Source organism: Moschus berezovskii, chromosome 28, assembly GCF_049115385.1.
Source record: "Moschus berezovskii isolate FMDL1 chromosome 28, NW_MosBer_1.0, whole genome shotgun sequence".
Classification (NCBI taxonomy): Eukaryota; Metazoa; Chordata; class Mammalia; order Artiodactyla; family Moschidae; genus Moschus; species Moschus berezovskii.
The window spans coordinates 6672129-6689116 of NC_142487.1; the positions used below are offsets into that span (position 1 = coordinate 6672129).

Consider the following 16988-nt stretch of genomic DNA (forward strand, 5'->3'; position numbering starts at 1 on the left):
CAGGGGCTTCCCTGGTACCTCAGTGGTAAAGAATCCTCCTGTTAATTCAGGAGACCTGGGTTCAATCCCGAGGTTGGGAAAATCCCCTGGAGAAGGAAATGGCAACCCACTCCAGTATTCTTACCTGGGAAAACCCATGGAAAGAGGAGCCTGGGGGGCTACAGTCCATGGGGTCACAAAAGAGTCAGACACAACTAAATGACAACACAACAAAAAAACACCTCAAACAAAAAAAAAATGTGTTCTACAATTCGTAAGTCATTGTTTGTGTTAGGTTGTGTAAAGGCTTGATCTCAAATGGACCAGAGATTATGGATGAGTCTTTCTTTACTGAATGGTAAATGTTTACCCTGGCTCCTGAATTTAATTTGCAACCGATCAAACTGTGCTCTAAGGAGAAGGGAGAAGGAGGAGATAAATCCTCTGGCCACTAAGAGATCCAGGCTAGTTGTTGTCTTTTACTCTGCTAACCAATGCTAGACCTTCCATGAGTAGACTGGATTCTGAGGGGTGTGAAAGCCTGTGTGGGGAGACCTTTGACTGTGGCTAACTAAGGACTTTTGGTGCTGCTGAAAATGTCTTTAGAATAATGCAAGTTGCAGACCAAGAACAGTAAGTTTAACAACTTTCAAGAAGGATTTCCTGTTTCTTTTCCATCTTTCTTTTCCTACCACTGACTCTGAACCTCTGCTTTCTCAGGGTGTTTGGTCAGTTGCCCACACCCCCAGCCCCAACACTGGGATGTGGGCAACATTGAGAATTACAGAGAATCGGAGAAAGAGCTACCACTGATTCTATGTGCAAAGTTAGGATCGGGCAGAAGTAACCTCATTTTTCTATTATATCAATAAACAGGGACATCTCTACTAAGACCAGGGGAAAATAGGGAGAAGACTGTACAAGCCAAATAGGAAATACACTCAAGAATCTTGAAACTTCCCCCTACCTTTTTTTTTGCTGGATTATTGAGGCAATTTAAATTGAAAATAAAGAAAATCATCAATCTGGTTCATGTTTTTTTTTTTTTTTAAGGCAGCAAGGAAACATTGCAGTAACCAAAGTCACTAGTAGAATTGCTCAGCACAGTCACACATTTCATATAAAGCAGTTTTTAAAACCTGACTTCACATAATTTAAATTGTGTTAAAATAAGAGGAAGGAAAACTTCAGAGGGGAAAGAAAACCCCACTGGGCAGAGACTGACATAATCTTGAAGAGCATTTTGAAAAATAGTTGTACCTGCATTGAAAAAAAATAGTTCTGGGTTCATGTCTGTTATGAATTACTCTTCAGTGATCTTTTCTGGAGTCTTATTTAACCAACAGGGAAAAAAAGTCGCAAGAAAACCACAAAACCCCCAACCATCCAGAAATTTTAATTTTGCAAAGGGACAGCTAAGCATTCACCATTCTTGTCTAAGAAAGCCACAGATCACATTTCAACCACTAGACACACAACATGCTCTCATGGCACCTAGCACCTGCGATCATCTGTCAATTAAAGATTTTATGAAGCCTCCTGGAGACACAGATGTGTGGGTATCTGATGTCTCTACCTGCTTTCTTACCATCTGTACACACATCCGTACTTAGCCCTTTCAGTTGGACTAGCTATTGTTTAGAGAACAAATGAAATAACAACAAAAACTACCACCTAAAAAAAAAAAGAAAAAAACCCACTTAAACCAACAACACACTATCACCAAATACATAGTAATAAAAGAGTTGTACTCAAACCTGGTCAATCCTTCCATTTCTTGAAACTTGCACACAAACTGAAGAAACCCACTCAGCCTTAAAAAGGTCGATCATTTTGCTCTCCTAAAATTTCATCTCTGGGCGTGCTGGCTTTCTTGTCTGTCTCGTGTGCGTTCTCTCCCTCTCTCTCTCCCACCCTGTCTCTCTCTCTACTTTTACCGGAGAGCGTTTTGTTTCCTTTTTCCTGTTTCTGCTGCTGGATGAATGCAAAAATACACAATTTGAAGGGTTTTTTTTTTAGGCTAACAGTTGGAAATCTAAAATCTTGCTCTCCTGAATAGCTTATTATGCCAGTCATTCAACATGCAACGTTCTACATAAAGAGGCATTTACAGCATCAAGAATTCTGTTTTCTTCAAGCAAAAACAAATCAACAACCAAAACTCCCTCTGCTCCTCTGACCCCCTTCCTATTTTCTTGACTTAACGATTAGCACTTACCCTGAGATGTGCCATAAATGCTCTATTCCAAATGTACAAAAGCCAACCACATCTCAACTGAGAATTAAACAGTTTTAATGTCTTCAGATCCATGTCCCTGCTCCAAATTCTGATACAGACAGTCACTGGCAGCCGTACAATAGTTCTAAACAGCAGACATCTGATTCTTGACATTTAAAAATAACAATATTGGGGGAAAAAAGGGAGTCTTTTTTAAATCAACCACAGACAGCTTGTGAGGCAGCACATCTAAGCAACTGACTATATTAACTGGAACTTGCAATAATTTCAAGCTACAGTATTTTCTTTCTGAATCAATGTCAGACAGAGGCTAGACACCTACAGACCTCTCATTTTCTATATAATCATAGCAATGACCGAAGTTAAATAATTTCTAAGTGATAATTCAATATAGAGAGAAACAGAAGTTTTTAGTATTTAGAATTTTATTACTGGTGAATATTAACCTGTGTTCAGTCAAATCAGGAATCAAATTAGGAACATTTCAGCCATTCATCTGAGATGGGTCACATTTCACGGACATGCATTCTTAACTGTGTGCAGAGGAGGTCAAGTGAATGCATACTTTTGCTGCAGAATAGAACAAATATTAAAATGACAAAAATGCATTTGTTTCTATTTCTGAAGCACTTTATAGACTCAGACAGATCTGCAGTCAAGTCTTAGCTCTTTCAATTACTACCCATGAGTTCCTGAAGACAGAATTTCATCTTTTGTGCTTCAGTTTTGTCATCCATAAAACTGGAGTAAATAACAATATTAATACAAATTTTACAAAGGTGTTTTGGGTACTAAATGGATACTCTATGATTTCTGGTACATAACAGGCAGAGAGTATATGCTGCTTCTTCCCTCTGTTTTATATTTGGTCTGGGCAGGGATCAGCCACGATTAATGGAGAAATCCAGGTTTGAAGGCAGATGAATCAGGTTAGACCCTCCATGTTGCCATGTACTAGCTGTGTGTCCTTGGGCAACTGACTTAATCTAATTTACTAAATCGCAGTTCCTTTAACTGTAAAATACTTCATAGAGTTTCAGAGAGCAAATTAGGTATCACTGGAAAAGCATCTACTTCAAGCATTTAATAAATGGTAGCTCCAGGCCTTTAGAACTCTTGAACACAGCTCTAATTAGTGCTTCGCATGTGTAACTGAGGCATCTGAAGATGTGGACTGAGATCCCAGGCCATCTCAACCAAGTGCCTCACTTTATAGTAGAAGAAAGAGACTTTGGAGAGCTGAAATGATGGTTCTAAGCTGTATCACTAGTTAGTGATTACCAGCTAGTTAGTGGCCAACAGGGACTAAAACATAAACCCTCTTATTTAAAGTTCAATGCTTTGTCCGCTAAACTTTCTGACACTGAAATCAAACACATCTGTACATCCAGTTTCAATATTAGCTGGTAATTGGGGCTTTCCTGGTGGCTCAGAGAATCTGCCTGCAATGCAGAAGATCCTATTCAATTCCTGGGTCGGGGAAGATCCCCTGCAGAAGGAAATGGCAGCTCACTCCAGTATTCTTGTCTGGAGAATCCCATGGACAGAGGAGCCTGGTGGGCTACAGTCCGTGGGGTCTCAAAGAGTCAGACATGACTGAGCAACTAGCACTTTCAGTTTTTCACAAAGCAATACAACTAGAAAACGAACCCCTCGATGTTCCCAAATTTGCTTCTAAGAATGAGTTTACAAGTGAAATTATTCTATGGGAGTTGACAGGTGCTGGCTAAACCTATCTTCCTAAGATGAGCTTCTGCAGGACATAGATTTTCCTTTCCCTGTAAAGCAAGAAGAGAGCTCGAGAGGATTCCAGTTCTTAGGAGTGTCCCATTTCCTCCTCCCCCATGTGAATGTCCAGCTTCTTCCTTTTCTTTAGAGGAATTCATCTCAGCATACTGGTTGGAGAGAGTACACTGCATTTACTATGTCCCCACACTGATATATAAAAAATTTTTTTTCAGTTTGAAAGTCTTGTGCAGAATGCCGTGCTGGCTCAGTCATGTCCACTTCTTTGAGACCTCACAGACTGTAGCCCACCAGGCTCCAATGTCCATGGGATTTCCCAAGCAAGAATACTGGAGTGGGTTGCCATTTCCTTCTCCAGGGGATCTTACTGATCCAGGGATTGAACCCACATATCCTGCATTGGCAGGTGAATTCTTTCTGCTGAGCCGCCAGGGAAATGCTTTAATTTGATATTTCTTATTTGATCTTATCACTACTGATTATGGTTCAAATTTTTAAATTAAATTTATTTTGTTTTTGCCACTAGTCACAGAACCTTCATAGACAAAAATGTATCCGCTTCTAGGTTTTCTGTCTCATTACACATCCTTTCTTCAAGACAGATATCTTCTCAAAATATTTTATTCTCAGTAGTGGATGAGATTTATGTGGTTAAAGAATTTCTAAGGCTTTCAGTTGTAATATTTATAATGGTCTTTTCTATGAACTAAGAGTCTTGAGTTCTAGTCTTACCTCTGCCATATATTAACAGTGTGACTTATAAGGCCTTTACCTTTGAGTCTAACTTTTTATATTCTAAATGAAGAGTTTGGTTAGATGATCCCTTTAGCTTTAAACTTCTGTTAGTGAATCTTGATAACTTAATTAACAACCTTATAGGGCTTCCCAGGTGGTGCAATGGTAAAGAATATGCCTGCCAAACATGGGTTTGATCCTTGGGTTGGGAAGATCCCTGGAGTAGGAAATGGCAACTCATTCCAGTATTCTTGCCTGGAAAGTGCCATAGATAGAGGAGCCAGGTGGGCTCCAGTCCATGGGGTCACAGAGAGTTGGCATGACTGAGCGACTGAGGACAACCTTATAGTAAATTAAATGATGCCTCCTTCAGTAGGAAATATTGTGTTGTTTGTGAAAACTATCCACACAATGGTGGCCTCTTCTGAAATCTGAGGATGGGTCTGGCACTGTCCCTACCCAGTGACTGCCAGTCTGGAATGTTTTCAGAACTTGGTAGCAGCATTCCACTTTGTCAGAAGAGATCCAAAGAGAGCAAAAAAGATGAATGTCTTGGTGGAAGACTTTTCCTTGCATTTATTCTTAAGAGTGGGAAATGATTATGTCATGATTTTATATTCCAGTAAAACTTTTTTTAAAACAGACAAGGCTAGGAAGAGAGGCCTAGGAAGAGAAAACATACGCTTTGAAAAGGAAAAATGTGAGGCTCCCTCTTGTGAAACGCTGTGTCTCAGTAAAAATGACAATTCTAAAGGGAGGCAGTAGGGAAGAAAGAGACTCTTTCCCCTGATATTTTTATCCAGGTGAAATCTGGTCTCAGTGGATTGGAGGGCAGTAGGAAAAATAGGAATCTGCAGAAGGGGAGGAGAGGCCTTGGGTCTATGTGTGTGGGATTTACATACTGACACTAACTGCGTTTTATTGTGCAAATGCTTCCCATTCTTTTCCTCCTCTTCTCTGTCGTCCTGAGTCTCTGCAGCTGTACTTGTCAGGTCCCCAAACTGGCTCCATCTCCACCTCCTCAGGGTGCAGGGCATTACCCCAACTCCCTGTGCTCTGGGGGATGAGGACTTAGGGGGTGTGTGATTAGCTTCATTGTGGTGTGAAAATTGCAATGGTGAAGATGTTGATCAATTTTTCCAAACTAACAGCTTGGGGCAGAATCTTAAGTAATAATAACAAAAATCCCTGAATAGAACTAATTAAACTCTTTCCAGAATTCCAAAGATCATTGTTGATTTTTGTAAAAAAGGTGGCTTTATTTTAAAATTCTGTATAAACTCCCCTTTTCTCCCCTCCTAATCCTACAATCCCTCAGACAAAAGAGGAACACAAAACATTAATGACTCCTTGCCTTTTTGTAGGCGTGCTTTTCAAAGCACTTTTATATCCGGTATCTCAAGATAACTGGATGAGGTTGCTAGCAGGCCTGTTTCATGATAGGAGCCCTCAGCCCCCAAAATGCTAAATAATTTGCTCAGGTTCACACAGAGAATTCATAGTAGAGCCAAGACTAGGCCCCAGGAGAAAATACCATGCAATCAGCAGGTACAACTTCTAAGCACCCATCCCTCCATATAAATGGTACCTGAAGGTACTGGCAGGAACGTTCTTGTTGACACGACTCTGACTTCACCATAGCCTGGTCCATGTTGACTGAGGCTTTCTGGTAAACCTCTCGGGCTCGACTCACGGTCAGTGTGGAGGACCAGGCACTCTTCTTGAGCAGCGGTGCGTCTAGGGTGACGGGCAGGTTGGCGCAGGTGGAGCACTTGACATCATTGTTACTCCGGGAGGCCTTCACCGCCTGCTCGCTGATGGTGTTATAGGCCTCCATGAAGTACTGAGAGGCCGAGCGGTCGGGGCACCTGCCCATGGTCATCACACCCGAGGGGGAGTGGTAGATGCACATGTCGCCGTCGAGGTTGTCGTCAGAACTCCACCAGCCAGGGGATGTGTTGTTGCGCGGCTTGGGCTCCGGGCGCCGCTCCTTGCTTTTGCTGCGCTTGCCGTACCTCACGGTCTGCGTCTCGTCCGGGCTGGCCTTGCCTCCGTTGACGCTGCCCTTGGACGGGCCCTCCAGGGAGTGCGACTTGGTGAAGAGCTTCTGGACCGAGTGGACCAGGTGGCGGATGCGGCCGGGGCTGTCACTGCGGTGCTCCACGGCCGTGCGCTTGTACTGCAAAGTGTGGTAGCCATCCCGGCTGAGAGGTAGCTGCCTCTCAAACTGGTCCAGGAGGTTGGCGGGGATGCGGTTGGCTTTGGTGGCCAGGGTGCGGGGCACCAGGGCACACTCGTCCTTCAGCTCCTGCTGCGAGGTGTAGTGCCGCCGTGGGAAGGTGCTGCTGGCCAGCGGGTCGCTGAAGGGACCCACACACTCGGCCTGGAAGGAGGTCCGCTGAGTGTAGTAGGGGTGGTCGGCTGGGTGGTGCTCCACCGGGCTCAGCAGGTATGGCTTGCGGTCCGCGTGGTGCGACAGCGAGTCACAGGCTGAATCGCAGGTGACTCCGTGGTGATGGCTGCGGCTGCCCGATAACCCTTTCATCGCTGACCGGGCAAAGCCACGGGGGTCATGGACACCCGGGGGTGTGGTTCCAGACCCGTCTCCCGCAAGGACCTGGGGGAATGAGAGAGGGGGACAGTGGTTAACCCTTCCCTTGGTAAACAGATAGTACTCTTTCCCCGTGCATCTGCTACTGAGTTGGTTTTCTGGCAGAAGAACTCATGAAAAGTCAAATTGTATTCCCTCAGTCCTGTTGGATTCTTTGCAACCCCATGGACTGCAGCCCACCAGGCTCCTCTGGCCATGGGATTTCCGGTGCAAGAATACCGGAGTGGGTTGCCATTTCCTCCTCCAGAGAATCTTCCTGCCCCAAGGATTGAACCTGCCTCTCTTGCATTGCAGGCAGATTCTTTACCACCTGAACCTCACTGACTCTCCCTAAAAGGAGCTTCAATGCATTGATGGAAAAGCCCTATTACCTCTGTATCTTGGCAAAGACCCCCCAATCACACAGGAGAAGACAGGGTGAAAGCTAGTTAACCCAGAAAAGAAACTATAAAAATGTTAAATTATTTTTAAATGATTTGGGAGAAAAACTCCCCCTCCCTCCAGGATTCTAATAACTATATTTCCCCTGCTGCTCTGGTTTTATTCTTAACTGTATGTTAGTCATCAGGCTAGCAGACCACAAGGGCTCAGTTTCTCTAGGAGGCTTTTGCTGATCCCCCTTACAGAGAGAATTAGTTCTGTGCTTGCAGAGCATCTGCTGCATACTCTCCAGCTCCTCTGGAATGCTTTGTCCCATGTTTTCCCCACTAGCTCAAGCTCCCTGAGGTTAGCTTACTTCTTAGTCACCTGTACGTCTCCCTACCTCCTACCAGGGGCTTCCCTGGTGGCTCAGTGGTAAAGAATCCACCTGCAATGAAGGAGACCCAGGTTCAACCCCTGGGTTGGGAAGATCCCCTGGAGAAGGGAATGGCTACCCACTCTAGTATTCTTGCCTGGAGAATTCCATGGACAGAGGAGCCTGTCGGGCTCCAGTCCATGGTGTCTCACACAACTGAGCAACTAACACTTTTGCTTTCACTTCACCTCATACCTGTTGGGCCATATAGACACACAAGCACTCCATATATGTGAGCGGAAAACATAAATAAAAGAGGCTACTGGCACCTTATAACTTTAGGATATATTTCTGTATCTTCTTTCACGTACTTTCCCGTTAGAATGCCATGCTGACAATTACAGCAAACAATCCCCGCTTTCCCATGGTAATTAGAGTTGGAAAAACTAATGGGAGGGCAAATACATCAGAGCTGTAGAGAAAACCTGCCCATGTATTTCTGTCATCAGAGAATTAAGAGTTTCTTGTCTACAAACTGAGAGCAGATGAAGAACAAATAAGCTTGAATCAGCTCATTTGACTATCAGGGCATCTCCTTTTGTTGGTTTAAGAGTTTATGGTAAATATTTACAAGCTATGGCAAGATGGACAAAGGAAAGACTCTTGAAACATTACTGGGGAAACATGAAGGGCCTGAACCCAAGGGTCAGGTGTGCCTGGGAGAGAAATAACTCCTACAGATGCAGCTGAGCGAAACGTGGTCATCCCAAGCCTTCCCATTCCTTCAAGACCAGAAGCTGCTGTTCTTCTGGGCAGAGTACTTCCTTTGGACTCTAATAGAGTGAGTCCATCAGTAGCTGAATGCGTTCCTCCTGACAGTCTTGTTTGTTTGTTTTTTTTAATAAAGTTTTCTACCATACAAAAATTATCATATGGAGAGTTGTCCAGAAAAGCCAATGTGATTTTCCAAAAAATCACAAATGTAATTTTAGATAGACAGGGAGAGATAATTGGTTTAATTGTAAAAAAAAAATCCTGTAAAACAAAACAGATCACCCATGCATAGCCTAATGAAGAAAAACATGGAGTCTTGAGGGATCAGGACTTGTCAGTTCCATGGGATATGCTGTATGTGGGAGCCCAACTGTTGAAAATCTCTAACCATGCTTTATGAAGCTCCTTTTCTCCTCCTAGTCTCTCTGTTTCTGGATTAACTGAAGGACGTTGATGAAAGGTTTTAATCACTGGAGTCTTTTGAAATTGGTCAGTCTATCAAATTAGGAGCTTCTTGAGGATACAGATTATGTTTTATGCATTCAGTGGCCAGCAGAGTGTTTGGCTGATGGTGGGAACTCTGAAAAGTATTTAGTTAATGAAATAATGCATCAGCGAAAACTTTCCCAGGGTGGTCCATCCTGCGGTTCAAGTCACATCTATTGTGTTTGAAAAGGAAACAGCCAAGGAAGGAAGGAAGGAAGGCACCATCTTATGGGCATTTTAGAGACCAGTGGTTTTCCAGGTGAGGCAGGAGGCATATGGGTGAATGTTTCTTATGCTGCTTGTTTGTTTGCCTTCAACTTCTGCCTCTCCATGTCCCATCAATGAATATCTCACCTCTTAAAGTTCTCCCTGCTTTGAGGTTAAAATCTGGGAGTTTACCTGGTCTGCTGACTACAGAATGTCTAGACAGAAGACAATCTGTTTAAAGAAGAGAAAGCAAACGACACCTGAAGAGACACAAAGGGAAAGAAAGACTGGTTCAGGAAGAGCCTGTAAATCAAAACTTGCCCACTGAGGAGCTAATATAAGGGACATTTTAGCATAAAATACCTAGGGACTACTTTGTACAAAGTCATGATCCCAAGAGTAGGTTGTGGCAAAGAGGGATACAGACTGTGGCACAAACTAATTTAGGTTGAAAAATCCACTACATGAGGAAGTTTCTCTATATAAAACAGGTCTCATCGAAGACATTTTTGTCTTTTAAATATAGACTTAAAAATAAAAGACGAAAATGGAAAGCCGGTTGGGTTACGGTCACATAATAAATCTTATGATTCCACATAATATAACTCAATATATGAAATAAATATGAACTAATGCTTCAATCTTTTCTTCTGAAGCAGCTGGGTCTTGGGTGGATATTTTTTGCTAAATAAAATGTGAATCTGGCAAGAGCCAAAAACATGAATTATACATATTCACTCCAAAATGGAGATTATTTGAAATCATGTGTTCAATATTTATGGAATTATCTTTAATTTTTGAATGGCATTTCATGTGAGATGATGTTGCCTGAGGACACAGGCAACATCAGAACAAACAAAGAGCCTTTTTAAGGCCATTAATGATGAATTTGTTCAATGATGTAACCGATGATTATTTTGGTAAGTTAAACATGCACAGTGTGATTTTTTACTAAAATTTAAGTGTGCTATTTTCAGCCTAGTGACAAGCACTTATATTTGCATAGAGAGTAATACATTGAATCAAGGAAAATACGTTAACTTTCATTCTTCTTAATATCTGTAAAAAGATATTGAGATCTTGATCATTTTCCTCTGTGATATATGAAATACAGCAGTGACTGATCATAAACATTTCTAAATGCTCCATCTATCTTTCTGGTTAAGACCAGAAAAATGACTTAATATCCTAGCCTTTCTAAGGGAAAAATCTTACGGTCTCTTTTAGTCTCTTGTCTTTTAAAAAGGAAAATAGATTAATTAGTGATTATAAATTACAGCAACACATTCAGTGACTTCTTGATGAGTGAGGGAGATGATCTAAAACCCTCAATGGCTAAATAATGGTTGTGATACCTACCATGGGGGTCCTGCTCTTCCTCCCCTCATTCTTTGTCTTCTTTTCTTACTCATGAATTCTATTCTCAGCCTACTTCTTTCTGCCACTTCTTTATTTCTCTCTCCTAATTCATGTTCGTAAGTGGCAACCTGGACGTCACTTGCTCCAGCCCATGTGTGACTAACACCATCCTCGGGAAGAATTAACCAAGCATCCTTCCCACGCAGGGCTCAGTGTTTGCTGCTGCAGATGACCAAATGCAACCAGCAAATCTCTAATGCTGAGAGAGACGTGACCTAGTCATGAAAAAAGATAAGTAACAATGCTCATTACCCTCTGCATTCTTGGAAAAATTAGCCCTGGAATGAAGTTTTAAGGGGCCATAAAAGAGTTCTGAAAATAGAAAGGGAAATTGTCTTTTGTGCCTTCCTCTCTGAGCCAGGATGGAGAATGTGAGTCAACCTGCCTCTGTAAGGGTTTCTATGACGACGGTGATCATCCCTCATTTTTGCCTTGTTCACTATGACTTCAAAATGATGTTTTGTTGTCCTCCTAAGTACAATTTTACCATCAGACGACAGGCCCTCATCGTTGGCTTGGAAAATGTGTTGACTGTATTGGCTACCGTAAAATGAGCTCTGGGTGTGAGCGACAGTGGTTTTTAAAGAGTTCCCACACCTGGGGCAGAAGCGTTGCTGTCCAGATGATGACTAAAGCAGGAACAATCCAGCACAGGTAAAGGAAATTCTCAAGGCAGGTAATTTATTAGCACCAAGGAAAAAACAAACAAACCACATGTTGGAAGATGCTGACTGGATGGAAAATAGTCTCGCAAAGCTGGCAAATTCTTACTTTGATTTCTGTGCATGTCTTTATTTAGAGCTGCTGTGCTTGGTTTTTCTTTACATACAGAGAGAGGATCCACCCGAAGGATGTCTACTCTCTCTTTCAAAGAGGACTGACAGCTGGGCAATCACAACTTGCCTTAGAAAGGACAGCGTGGGGGACCCTGCCCAGGAGAAGAGGGAGCACTGTGTTCTAGTTTGGGAAGATGCTGGGAAGACAAAACCTCCATGAATTATCTCAGGGTCGAGTCACTTTTTTGCCTCTTCCCACTTTACTGGTGACCTGACCATGCCAGGTTATAATAGTCAATGGAAGAGAAAGAAGGAATTCTCTTACTGAGAGTAAAACCTGTCCCAGACTAGTGACTTGCTTCCCAGTCTCTCTAGATGCACACAGGTGACTAATTCTGGCTAATGGAGTATAATTGAAAATGGCAGGTGCAGTTTCTGGAAAATGACTCTTAGTGAAGGACATACCTTCTTTACCCCCTTCCCTGGCTGGAATTCAGATTTCAGGCTTGGCTAAGGAGTGTTCTTGGTCCATGAGGTGGAAGTGACAGTCTGAGGATGGGAGCAGCCCGAGATAACGGGCCCAGCCAGAACAGAGTGTCTATCAGCCTGGACATGTACCTGTGCATCTTGTTTATGGGGGAAGGAATGGACCTCTATCTTTGTCTACACCACTGTGATGTGCTGACCCTTGCATCTGAACCAAGTCCTAAGTGACAAGGGTAGTTAGGGCTGACTCCTGGAGAATTTTTGTCAGCTCTGCTACAATATGAAGGACTTGACTCTGCTGGTGGTGGTCATCCATGAGAGCAATTTAAACCAGGCAGTGATACAGCCACACGTATACTAGAGATTTCTCTGGCTGTAGTTAGACAATGATTCTCAGATGGCTCGGTGGTAAAGCACCCACCTGCCAATGCAGGAGATACAAGAGACACAGGTTCGATTCCTGGGGTGGGAAGATCCCCTGAAGGAGGAAATGGCAACCCACTCTGGTATTCTTGCCTGAAAAATTCCATGGACAGAGTAACCTGGCAGGCTACAGTCCATGGGGTCACAAAGAGTTGGACACGACTGAGCAATTGAGCATGAGAGTTAGGGAATAGATTTAGGGATCAGAAGAAGCAAGAAAATCTGAAAGCAGCAATTCTTTCTTTCTTGGGAAGTTCATGAGAGAAGACTAAAAGGGGATAAAGAGTAACCCTCCAAAGAGTAAGAATGTCCTGGGTGGTGGAAGGGTGCCTCCCACTTCTGCCCTTCGGCCCACTTGTGTGTTTCCACTACAGTCTAAACACACAGGGCACTTCTTCTAGGCAGAACAAAATTCTATGCAACATGGATGTAGATTTTTTATTAGTAATTTTTTCCTCTACTAAAAATCCCAATTCTATAGAGATTGAGAATGAAGAGCAATATGAATGTCTAGTAGGCTTATAAGTTTAAATATTTAAAAAAATAAGTGATTGATTCTCATTAATGTGCTACTAACACATGAAGCCATGCCATTTTAGGATAAAAGTAAATAGAAAACTCACATGAATTAATTTTGCCCAAAGGCCCACTTTGGGGATATTTTCTGACCTTCTGAATTTGTAGCTGCAAAAGATAACTGAATGCCATTTTCTTTCATTTTTTTCAGGCTTCCCAACTCACAGACTTTCATGTGCTATGTACTTAAAATCGTGCAAATGCCATTAGAGTACTTTTGAATAAGCACAGGCTGAAACACACCAGTTCTTTTACTCAAAGCACAATGCTAAGCTGTTTTATATACACGGAATGTATTTTGGCTTTTCATGAACTTAATTGCTATCCTAATCATCTGTAGCTTGATTTTGTTTGTGAATACCTCCTTCCATCAGTCTGCTCCTACAAATAAATGCCTTTGAAACATTTCCCTTTCAAAAGATATGGTATTATATAAAAAACAAAACAACAACCCAGATCTCCTCCAATTTGGTCACAGTAGGCAACACAACTAAAATTGCCTTTGTCTTTCACACAAAACTTTCAGAAGTGGCTTCATGATGGTTTTTGAGAATAAAAAGGTGGAGGGTAGTGTTCCTTGAGAAATGGTTAGTAAGTCGTCATTAATATTGGTCTTACACTTACTGCTGGTTGGTAAAATGCCACGGGACTTAGGAGAGGACTTTTCTGTGGAGATGATTGAAGCAGGACATTATAAAATGCCCTAGGCTATGGTTTTTCCTGTGGTCATGTATGGATGTGAGAGCTGGACTGTGAAGAAGGCTGATCGCCGAAGAATTGATGCTTTTGAACTGTGGTGTTGGAGAAGACTCTTGAGAGTCCCTTGTACTGCAAGGAGATCCAACCAGTCCATTCTAAGGGAGATCGATCCTGGGTGTTCATTGGAAGGACTGATGCTAAAGCTGAAACTCCAATACTTTGGCCACCTCATGCGTCGAGTTGACTTACTGGAAAAGACTCTGATGCTGGGATAGGTTGGGGGTGGGAGAAGAAGGGGACGACCGAGAATGAGATGGCTGGATGGCATCACCGACTCTGTGGACATAAGTTTGAGTGAACTCCGGGAGTTGGTGATGGACAGGGAGGCCTGGCGTGCTGTGATTCATGGGGTCGCGGAGAGCCGGACATGACTGAGCGATTGAACTGAACTGAACTGAACTGAACATTATTCTGCATCAACCCAAGTAGGAAGGTAACTGTCTTGACTCTATGTGACTTTGGACATGAGCTCCCCATGGGATTACCCCCATTTGGATCATTCTAGAAGAGGGTGTATGCTTCCCAGGTGGTTCATTGGTAAAGAATCCACCTCCAATGCAGGAGACGCGGGTTCAATCCCTGGATTGGGATGATCCCTTGGAGGAGGAGATGGCAACCCATTCCAGTATTCTTTCCTGGGAAATCCCATGGAGAAAGGAGCCTGAAGGGCTACAGTCCATGGGGCTGCAAAGAGCTGGATGTGACTGAGCATACATGCACACAGAAGAGGGTGTGATTATCTCAGCTAAGCCTGCAGATGGATTTCCCTGGGAGTCGCTAAGAGAATGTGGTCACCTTGACCAGCAGTGGCCAACAGCTCTTCAGGAGGTGCTGTGGGCAGGGGCTACCCTACATTATGGAGGCAAAACAGATAATCTTCACAGAGCTTAACACAAACCACCACATTTTTTTGTCCATTCAAAAAAAAAAAGCTGACAAAAATTTGGAAGCCATTGACTAATCTAGGAGAAGCAGAAATGATGATAGAGTGAAACCGTTTAATGGAAAATAAAGAAGACCATGATGGAAAATGGAAATATACAAAACTATGACGATTGATACAGACACAATGCAACTTGAAAAGAAGCAATGGAATTAGCCTCTGATGAAAATGGAGTTGCTTTTGTCTACAGCTCTCGTGACCAGCTGAATAGTCCTGTGAACATGGTCTGGCACATTCTGGACAACTTGCTTCACAGCTAGACTATCACCCATCTATCTCTCTATCTACTGGAATCAAAAGCTCCCCCTCATCAATTCTTTTCTCTTAATTGCTGTTGCTTTTCTTCCCAAGCTTGCTGTCCAGATCTGTACTGAGAAGTGCCAAGGCCCAGAGATCACCGACAGTGCCCCTTGTTGTGGTAGCCATTCAGCTGACCCCTGCGTTGGGGAATTTTGTCCGCTGACCACAGCATCCACTGGCGCTGTCCTGGTCAGGAATGTTACGGTGGTCACCATACCTCTGAGCTGATTGAACCTGGTTTGAAGTCCCAACTCAGGGGTATCTATGCAGAGGTTAATCAGATGCTGGCTCCTAGAAATTTAAATGAGGATGTTCCCAGAGTCACACTGAACACTGGTGAGCTTATCTGCAAGGTCAACTACAGGAAGGGCTGATGCTGGCACCACTGGGAGCCGGAGTCATGTGCTGTTTCAAGCTGCGGGGCAGCAGAAACAAGGGCCCTGCAGAGGGAGCACGTGAGGAGAGAGAAGCAAACTTACAGGGAGAAGCAATGCAGAGTCGGCAGCCCAGGAGAGAAACAGAGAGACTGCTGGACAACCTTCAGGTCTGCTTAGGCCTAGCTTCCTGCCCCCAGCAGCTGAGACCCTGTCCTGTCTGTGGCAGAACCATGGGAGACCCACTAAAACTTACTCATCTGAGTAAAGTTTATCCTCCCGCCCAGCTGGGCAGCTGCAAGCATATTAGAACCACCAGCTGGGAGAAAAAAGAGCCCTCCTGCACTGTTGGTGGGAAAGTAAATTGGTGCAGCCACTATGGAAAACAGTATGGAGTTTCCTCCAGAAACTAAAAACAAAGTTACCAAATGATCCAGTGGTCTCACTCCTGGGCATATATCTGGAGAAAACTATAACTCAAAAAATACATGCACCCTATGTTCATAGCAGCACTACTCACAATAGCAAAGACATGGAAACAACCTAAATGCCCATCAACAGAGGAATGGATAAAGAAGATGTGGTACATATATACAATGGGATACTACTCAGGCATAAAAAAGAATGAAATAATGCCATTTGCAGGGACATGGATGGATCTAGGGATTATCTTACTAAGTGAAGCAAGTCAGAAAAAGACAAATATAACATGATATCACTTATGTAGAATCTAAAGTATGACACGAACTTATCTATGAAACAGATTTACAGACACAGCAGATCTGTGCTTGCCAGGGGAAGCGAGGGTGGGGGAGGGAAGGATTGGGAATTTGGGGTTAGCAGATACAAACTAGTGTATATAGAATGGATAAACAACAAGGTCCTACTGTATAGCACAGGGAACTATATTCAATATCTTGTGAGAAACCATAATGGAAAAGCATATGAAAATATATATAAATATATAACTGAATCACTTTGTTGTACAGCAGAAACTAAAACAACATTGTAAATCAAATGTACTTCAATAAAATATAAACAAATAAAGCCTCCTCTCAAATATTCCCTGTGCCAAAGGACACATGGAAATGAAAGGATTTATCTAATTTATGGCCTAGTTAAGAAATACACCACATAAATGTAAAATAATCAGGAATAATACAAGTTGGAATCTAATCAAGCTCTAGATTGTGTGATTTGTGTTGCAGATGTAATGCATCAGGTAAAAAGCTTTTGAAAAAAAAAAAACAACCAAGTCTAGAAGATGCAAAAGTTGAGGGATACAGAGACATCTCAGTGTAGGAGGTTTAGAGTCCAGAGCAGCACAGTGTTCAAAGCTGATGTTCTTAGGACGACATGCAAAACCTGTTCGGTGTTCTGCTCAGTTCAAACCATCCCATTCTCTCCTCCAGCCTCTTT

At 42.9% G+C, this 16988-nt stretch overlaps 1 protein-coding gene across 9 annotated transcripts in view; it reads right to left on the reverse strand.

Annotated features, from left to right (window-relative positions):
• Positions 1-16988, reverse strand: part of DLGAP1 (DLG associated protein 1) — a 533225-nt gene that overhangs the window by 298088 nt on the left and 218149 nt on the right. For 4 of the 9 annotated variants that reach the window (XM_088833502.1, XM_088833501.1, XM_088833498.1 and 1 more), the window contains exon 1: positions 2198-2290. In XM_088833502.1, the coding sequence (XP_088689628.1) occupies positions 2198-2290 (93 nt within the window). Of the gene's footprint in view, positions 1-1736; positions 1812-2197; positions 2291-6287; positions 7317-16988 lie in introns of those variants that run through there. The other 5 variants (XM_088833504.1, XM_088833503.1, XM_088833500.1 and 2 more) reach the window with 2 other exon arrangements.